The 8487-nt window shown below is 40.2% G+C and overlaps 1 protein-coding gene across 5 annotated transcripts in view; it reads right to left on the bottom strand.

The window, feature by feature from the left end:
• Window positions 1-840: 840 nt before the first annotated feature.
• The window catches only part of SMPDL3A (sphingomyelin phosphodiesterase acid like 3A), a 163918-nt gene continuing 156271 nt past the window's right edge, over window positions 841-8487 (bottom strand). For 4 of the 5 annotated variants that reach the window (XM_056563300.1, XM_056563299.1, XM_056563301.1 and 1 more), the window contains 3 exons: window positions 4749-4929; window positions 4206-4330; window positions 841-1692 (listed from right to left, as the gene is read on the bottom strand). In XM_056563300.1, coding sequence (XP_056419275.1) covers window positions 1354-1692; window positions 4206-4330; window positions 4749-4929 — 645 coding nt within the window. In that variant the 3' untranslated portion in view covers window positions 841-1353. The remainder of the gene's footprint in view (window positions 1693-4205; window positions 4331-4748; window positions 4930-8487) is intronic. The other variant, XM_056563297.1, reaches the window with a different exon arrangement.

The following is an 8487-nucleotide window of genomic DNA, read 5'->3' as shown; positions in this document are numbered from 1 at the left end:
ATACTGTGCCTTGGTGAGGGGGTCCCCAAAATCAGAGTCCCTAGGACTGTGGAGGTCCGCTTCCCTAGTTAGCCCCTAGTCACCCCTTAGTAAGTTAATATTTATAAACATTATCATTGTAAATATGTATATTGCATTACTCACTTGTTTGGCTTCGCCTGACCTTAGGTCATGTAACCCGTTACTCAGAACTCTATGGTATGTTGAAGGACATTAGGTGGTTCTTGTGTCACGTGTTCACCCACAATGCCGTGTAATGGTGAGTGACAGTTGTTATGGACCAATCCAAAATGGCTCAGCCCCTGCCCATATAAGGGAGCTGCGGCCATTAATCTCTCTCTTGGGTTGCTGTCACTGAACGAGGTAGGACCTCCACAACTTTCAAGTACGTTTACTAGGCTAAAGCCTTGCGGCCTCGGCTTATACCAAAGCTGTTGTACATCTACAATTCCCCCGCTACTCTCCGCAAGATCACTGGACCCCTGGATCACTGGACCCCTAAATCCAGCGGATCTCTGCTACGGAATCTTCTAAAAACTAAATTGAGCTTATCTGATCCCAACCAACTTTCAATCGCTTTTCAACTGTAAATACACTTTGTTATCTGGACTGTTGATTGATATTGCCTGCTACAGAAAATCTTCAGTAAAAGTTCTTGCAAGTTTTCAGTTAAACAGTGGTTGTGGACAATCCATTTATTAAGCACTCACCTATCGCTCTTGGGAATGGTGGCGATAGGCCCAGCACCATAACAGTATTTAACACTTCACGAGTGACATGGGTTAACAGCGCCCTTTATTATTCAGAACAGCAACACCCCAACTACCCTACAACCCCTGAGGCGTACCACATTAACCTACCAAAATATAAATTAAAAGTTGTATGTATATTTATTTATTCAAAAATTAATTTATATTTATATATAACTAAATCAGAAAAAGGTGTTTGTTGTCTGTAACCATGAAGACACATTAGTCTGTAAAGCACCTTTATAAAAACAATGGTAATTTATTTTTATTCAAGGCACTATGCCCATTTTTATTTTATTTTAAATGTATCGGAGCAATAAAAAAATTGATTGCGATACTTTACATGTCTTTAAATTAAAATTACATTGTTCCATGAATTCTGTATAATTTATTGTTGAAGTAGAATAATGAAAAATATTAAATATATTGCGGTCTGTTGTCACATGTAGACTTTAGCAGGGAACTGCATGTTTTCTTTTTTGTCTTGTATATTTTTCCATTTTCTTTGGATTTTACAGATCTTCTCCCATACATAAAATTATAAAGTCCCTCAGGCCCCAAGTATCATAAATGCTTGATTTCACATCATGAACTGTAACTTTCTTTAAATAAAATTTGAAGTGTCCTCTATGCTGCTTTGTTTCAATGAGAATAAAAGGCAGTCTATGTAGGAGGAGACATCAACAAATTGTATTGCACAAATTTGTTTAGTTTTGCATAATTTCTCACAACCGGATGGGGTATCGAAGTTTACTAGGTAATTCTTGTAGTAATTTTGGAATTCAATGCTTTGTGGTTTTTGAAACCTTGTGACAAGTTCTTGCAAACTTTCAGGCCGTAGATCCTTTATGTTGTACTCTTTGGTCATAATATATTCCAGCTTCCACAACGCTTTTTGTTGTAGGTTTGCATCAGTAAGATTTAGGTAGTAATGCCAGAGGTCCTATAACCCAAAAATGAAACAGTGTTCTAAACATTAAGCAAATCTATACTTGAAAACAGCATTTTTTTTTTTTTTTGTAAATGTTCATTTTCACTGTGTGTTTTCTATTTTTTTCTTGTCTTTACTAAAAAAAAACTTACAGCCAGTGCTTCTTACTGGGTGCTCTGTTAGACAGAAAAGGGTTGAGATGGAGTGAAAAGGGCAGCTCAAACGCAATGGGGGATATTTATCAAAGGATTTAGACTGGTTTTTCCTGTCTTAATTTGTCGCACAGAAAGTCGCAGTCTAAATATGTGCGACTTTTCTGCGACTTTCACTCTAGAGGATTTTTAGAACAGGATGTATGCTAGTCTATTTAAAGGGAACCAATCATCAGATTTTACCCTATATAACGCTTGGCAAAGCGTTATATAGGGTAAAATCTTTATTTTCACCATTCCTGGGGGACGCTCCTGCCCCCAGGGATGGTGAAGATATGAAGTTATAAACTAGTCGCCGCCGTAAGTAGTCACCTGGGCGGGGAGCTCTTCTCATCTGCTCCCATTCTTCGTCCGGCAGCGATGCCCCCTCCGCTTGATTGACGTGCAGCGTCATCGCTCTGCTCCGTCTGTTAAGTGAGCAGAATGATGATGCGGCCCATCAATCAAGCGGAGGGGGCGTCGCTCCCGGCCGAAGAACGGGAGTAGGTGAAAAGAGCTCCCCGCCCAGGGGACTACTTACAGCGGCGGCGGTGACTAGTTTATAACTTCATATCTTCACCATCCCTGGAGGCAGGAGCGTCCCCCGGGAATGGTGAAAATAAAGATTTTACCCTATATAACACTTTGCCAAGCGTTATATAGGGTAAAATCTGATGATTGGTTCCCTTTAAGACGGAAATGCATTGGAAAATGCATTGGTGCTAAATTTATCAAAAGTGACTTTTCAACGTCAAGTCGCATCGGCTGAAAGTATGCCGAAATGTCAGACCATGTTGAAGCAGGTTTAAATATAGATTAAAGCATGGATCCCAAAGCCTGTGCACAGAATTTATCAAGAGCCGTGCAATTTTGATAAATTAGGTGCACAATAGACCGGCCTAACATTCTGTAGTTTGGTCTATATTGATGCGGGACATAGACAGCTTTGATAAATATCCCCCAATATTTTTTGTAGTAAACGTCTATGCCATTTTTTTATGTTGGCTAAAAAATGTTGGTCAGACATTTGTTTGCACAATCTCTCCTTTTACCTCTACTGCCTGCTAGATCCTATTCCGCTAGGTGAGCGAGGCTCAAGTTTATATGAGATCTGGATAGCTGCTTAGTAGTAGAGCAGGGCACTAGATGGAATATACGGATAGGAGGATAGCGCTAAACAAATGCTCCTTTCTATCTAAAGAAACGGCTATGTCGACCTGATTAAGAGAGAGGGGAATAAAGGTTTTTGACTGCAGGAGGGAACAGACATGCAGCCATCACCATAGCCCATAACATTATGTTAACTGACTGTGCCTCGTTTGTTAAGAAGCAGAACTGACAGGTTTTATGTCTTTATGTAACTGTGCCTGCCAAGTTTGTGTACATGTAAAGCATGAGTTAAAATTGGCCTTTTTTTATTGAGGTGCACCACATTATATTAGCATATATGTATTATGTACAGTATGTATGTGTGGATAGTTCATGTAATGTGTGCATGTATGTGTTTATAGGGCTTTTCTATTTAGGAAACTTTGACACTAATAAGCCAATTTGAGTTAAAGGGGTATTTTAAGATTTTTTTTTCCTTAAAGGGGTTGTGCGCTGCCCTAATTTTCGGCGCTCCACTCACAGCGTCCGGAAGTTCATTACTCCGAACGCTGTGTGTGGGCTTCCGTGTTCGCGGCCGCCGGGTGTGACGTCACATCCGACCCCTCGCCCGCCCCCTCGTGACGTCATGCCCGCCCCTCTACCAAAGTCTATGGGAAGGGGGCGTGACAGCGGTCGCGCCCCCTTCCCATAGACTTTCGTTGAGGGGGCGGGAGAGACGTCACAAGGGGGCGGGCGAGACGTCGCGAGGGCCGGGCGTGATGTCACGCCCGGCGGCTGCGAACACGGAAGCCCACACATAGCATTTGGAGAAATGACCTTCCGGATGCTGTGAGCGGAGCTCCGAAAGTCAGGGCAGCGCACAACCCCTTTAAAGAGGAACTTTAGATTTTAATCCTTCCAGTACTATCAGCTGCTGTCTGCTACAGAGGAAGTTGTGTAGTTCTTTCCAGTCTGACCACAGTGCTCTTTGCTAATATCTTTGTCCATGTAGAAGAAAATCCACATAGCAAATCCACATAACATATGGAATAAAACACTGATTTTCTTCACCAATTTTGTGTACTGCTGGGAGATTCCTTTTACTGTTTAAAAAGTGGGCCCCTAACCCAAACTCCAGAACCCACATGCACCATTCACTATTTTGTTATCAAGGGGTATGCTGCTTTTCTTCTTTTTTTTTTAGATAGATAGACAGATACCGTAAATAGATAGATAACTACTCACCTTCAAGCTATTGTCATTAGTATCATATTGGTACAAGCGAAATCCTGGATTATTTGACTCACTCTCTGAGGCAGACTTAATGGGTGTTACAGCTGGTGCAACAAAAGCAGATCCAACTGGCTTGTCTAAAATGTAATATAAAATTGAATTAGATATGAACATGTCCAGAAGTGGTACACATTTGCATAGAATTGCAATCTTGTCCCCTACAAAATGTTCTAATACATATCTAAAGGTCACATACTATAAAAGCAGAGTGAATGAGCCGCAGCATCTCCCTCTCCCCCTCTTCTTAGTCTTTTATTTATTGCTTTATACAGTATGAGAAAATATTTGCAAAAAACTTTTGCATAGTATTTTAAGATCGTAAATGGGAAATCACAGGAACATAATACCTTATAAGGGTTTAAGACACTGACAATGCAAAAGTTTGGTTATTTGGTGTTTATGATTAATAACTGGAAATAGTGTTCTCACATTTAATGCATTCTCTAAACATCAGGAAAACTATAGCTTGTAACAAATTGTATAAAATAATCTTACTCTTTTCATCTAAAACAATCATGATGCTATCACGGTGGGTATGTCCATAAAACTGCCCAGCAATGACATCACTATATTTGCGGAAAATGTTCACCAGTTTCTGATTGAATGTTTCTCTCATTGCTGTTATGCATAGAGTAAATGGAAGAAATCCTATGGGAACATGGGCAATGATGTACACCTATAAAAAAAAAAAAAAAACATATGTGGACAACTTAAAAATCATATTACAAAATATATGTATTATTTTTATTATTAGTAGTAAAATTGTAGTAGCAGTAGTAAAAGTAGTAGCAGTAAAAAAAAAATAAAAAAAATGGAAATGGCACCCTAAAGGGGTTATCCAGGAATAGAAAAACAGCTACACTGCTTGCTCAAAAAAATAAAGGAAACACTAAGATAACACATCATAGATCTGAATAAATGAACTAATGGTATGAAATACTTTTGTCTTTACATAGTTGAATGTGCTGACAACAAAATCACACAAATATGGTCAATGGAAATCAAATTTATCAACCCATGGAGGTCTGGATATGGAGTCACACTCAAAATCAAAGTGGAATACAACACTAAAGGCTGATCCAACTTTTATGTAATGTCCTTAAAACAAGTCAATTGAGGCTCAGTAGTTTGTGTGGCCTCCACGTGCCCGTATGACATCCCTACAATGCCTGGCCATGCTCCTGATGACAGTCTGTGGTGCAACGTGGCGTTGGTGGATGGAGTGAGACATGATGTCCCAATCGGATTCAGGTCTGGGGAACGGGCAGGCCAGTCCATAGCATCAATGCCGTCCTCTTGCAGGAACTGCTGACACACTCCAGCCAAAAGAGGTCCAGCATTGTATTACATTAGGAGGAACCCTGGGCCAACCGCACCAGCACATGGTCTCACAAGGGGTTTGAGGATCTCATCTCTGTACCTAATGGCAGTCAGGCTACCTCTGGCAAGCACATGGAGGGCTGTGCGGCCCCCTTAAGAAATTCCACCCCACACCATTACTGACCCACCGCCAAACCGCTCATGTTGGAGGACGTTGCAGGCAGCAGAATGTTCTCCCCAGCTTCTCCAGACTGTCATGTCTGTCACATGTGCTTAGTGTGAACCTACTTTCATCTGTGAAGATCAAATGGCACCAGTGGCGAATTTGCCAATCTTGGTGTTCTCTGGCAAATGCCAAACAAGCTGCACGGTGTTGGGCTGTAAGCACAACCCCCACCTGTGGACATCGGGCCCTCATACCACCCTCATGGAGTTGGTTTCTGACCGTTTGAGTGGACACATGCACATTTGTGACCTGTTGGAGGTTACTTTGCAGGGCTCTGGCAGTGCTCCTCCTGTTCATCCTTGCACAAAGGCAAAGGTAGCGGTCCTGCTGCTGGGTTGTTGACCTCTTACGGCCTCCTCCATGTCTCCTAACGTACTGGTCTGTCTCCTGGTAGCTCCTCCATGCTCTAGACACTAAGCTAAGAGACACAGCAAACCTTCTTGCCACAGCTCGCATTGATGTGCCATCTTGGATGTGCTGCACTACCTGAGCCACTTGTGTGGGTTGTAGACTCCGTCTCTTGCTACCACTAGAGGGAAAGCACCGCCAGCATTCAAAAGTGACCAAAACATCAGGCATGAAGCATAGAAACTGAGCAGTGGTCTGTGGTCACCACCTGCATAACCACTCCTTTATTGGGGGGTGTCTTTCTAATTGCCTATATTTCCACCTATTTTCTGTTCCATTTGCCAAACCGGGTGTGAAATTTATTGTTAATCAGTGTTGATTCCTGAGTGGAGAGTGTCATTGACTTGGAGTTACATTGTGTTGTTTAAGTGTTTTCTTTATGTTTTTTTGAGCAGTGTATTTTCGTTCAAAAACCGCATCCTGTCTGTCTCCAGGTTGGGTGTGGTATTATAACTTCGCTCCATTCACTTCAATGGAACTGAGCTGCAGAACCACACCCAATCTGGAGACAGACAGGATGCGGTTTTTGATTATTATCATGATTATGATTATTATTATGAAATTATCCCTGCTTTTCTATTCCTGGATAAAGGGGTACTCCACTGGAAAAAAAATATTTAATCAGTGCCAGAACTAGTGCCAGAAAGTTAAACAGATTTGTAAATTGCTTCTATTTAAAAATATGTTGATCCTTCCAGTACTTATCAGCGGCTGTATACTACAGAGGAAGTTTTATTATTTTTGAATTTCCTTTCTGTCTAACCACAGTGCTCTCTACTAACACCTCTGTCCTTGTCAGGAACTGTCCAGAGCAGGAACAAATCCCCATAGCAAATCTATCCTGCTTCAGACAGTTCCTAAAATGGACAGAGGTGTCAGCAGAGAGCACTTTGGTCAGACAGAAATTAAATTAAAAAAGAAAAGAACTTCCTCTGTAGTATACAGCAGTTGATAAGTACTGGGAGGATTCATATTTTTAAATAGAAGTAATTTACAAATCTATTTACACTTCTGGTACCAGGTAATTAAAAAAAAAATTTCCAGGGGAGCACCCTTAAGTATTGATGCTGAACTGATTTGCAATTCAATTACTTGCTTAAAATATAAAGTTTAATGTGGCAAAACAATGAGATATTTGGAAAATTATGCACATTTTTCTTAAGTATCCAAATCAATCCATTCAATAATGCTGCTCATGTATCTTGTAACATCCTCATTTATTTCGACCACAATCCAGTTTCACCCCTATTAATTTACCACTAGATGGAGACCCAAACCCATATATTAATACAATTGACTATGTATTCAGTTAAAATGCTGCGGTTTGTGAACAACTAGCCTGCATTTCCACTTTTTGGGAGAGAGTTACAAACTGTACTGCAGCTAATAAAAAAAGAAGTATGTGGCATGACTCAGGTAATGCTAGGTTCCAATAAGCCATACATCGAGGCAGTCACACATTCTATTCAGTCACGTTACAAGTGAAAATAAAACATATAGCACTGCATACCTAAGCTTCTCAAACCTTGGACATTTTGCTATATAAAAAAGCCAAGTCTATATACTTGTCAAAGCAGTTAGAGTGGATCTATTATACTATGCCTCCTTAGTTAAAGGGGTTATCCAGGCAAAAACTTTTTATGTATATCAACTGGCTCCAGAAAGTTAAACAGATTTGTAAATGACTTCTATTAAAAAATCTTAATCCTTTCAGTACTTATGAGCTTCTGAAGTTGAGGTTGTTCTTTTCTGTCTAAGTGCTCTCTGATGACACTTGTCTTTGGAAACGCCCAGTTTAGAAGAGGTTTGCTTCTAAACTGGGTGTTTCCCAAGACAGGTGTCATCAAAGAGGACTTAGACAGAAAAGAACAAACTTAACTTCAGAAGCTCATAAGTACTGAAAGGATTAAGATTTTTTAATAGAAGTCATTTACAAATCTGTTTAACTTTCTGGAGCCAGTTGATATATATATAAAAAAAAAGTTTTTGCCTGGAATACCCCTTTAACCCCTTAACCCCTTAAGGACCAGGCCATTTTACACCTTAGGACCAGAGCGTTTTTTGCACATCTGACCACTGTCACTTTAAACATTAATAACTCTGGAATGCTTTTAGTTATCAATCTGATTCCGAGATTGTTTTTTCGTGACATATTCTACTTTAACATAGTGGTAAAATTTTGTGGTAACTTGCATCCTTTCTTGGTGAAAAATCCCCAAATTTGATGAAAAAATTGAAAATTTAGCATTTTTCTAACTTTGAAGCTCTCTGCTTGTAAGG

The sequence above is a fragment of the Hyla sarda genome, chromosome 3 (genome assembly GCF_029499605.1).
Source record: "Hyla sarda isolate aHylSar1 chromosome 3, aHylSar1.hap1, whole genome shotgun sequence".
Classification (NCBI taxonomy): domain Eukaryota; kingdom Metazoa; phylum Chordata; class Amphibia; order Anura; family Hylidae; genus Hyla; species Hyla sarda.
The sequence above is the reverse complement of the archived record's forward strand: the minus strand, read 5'-3'. Positions and strand labels throughout refer to the sequence as shown.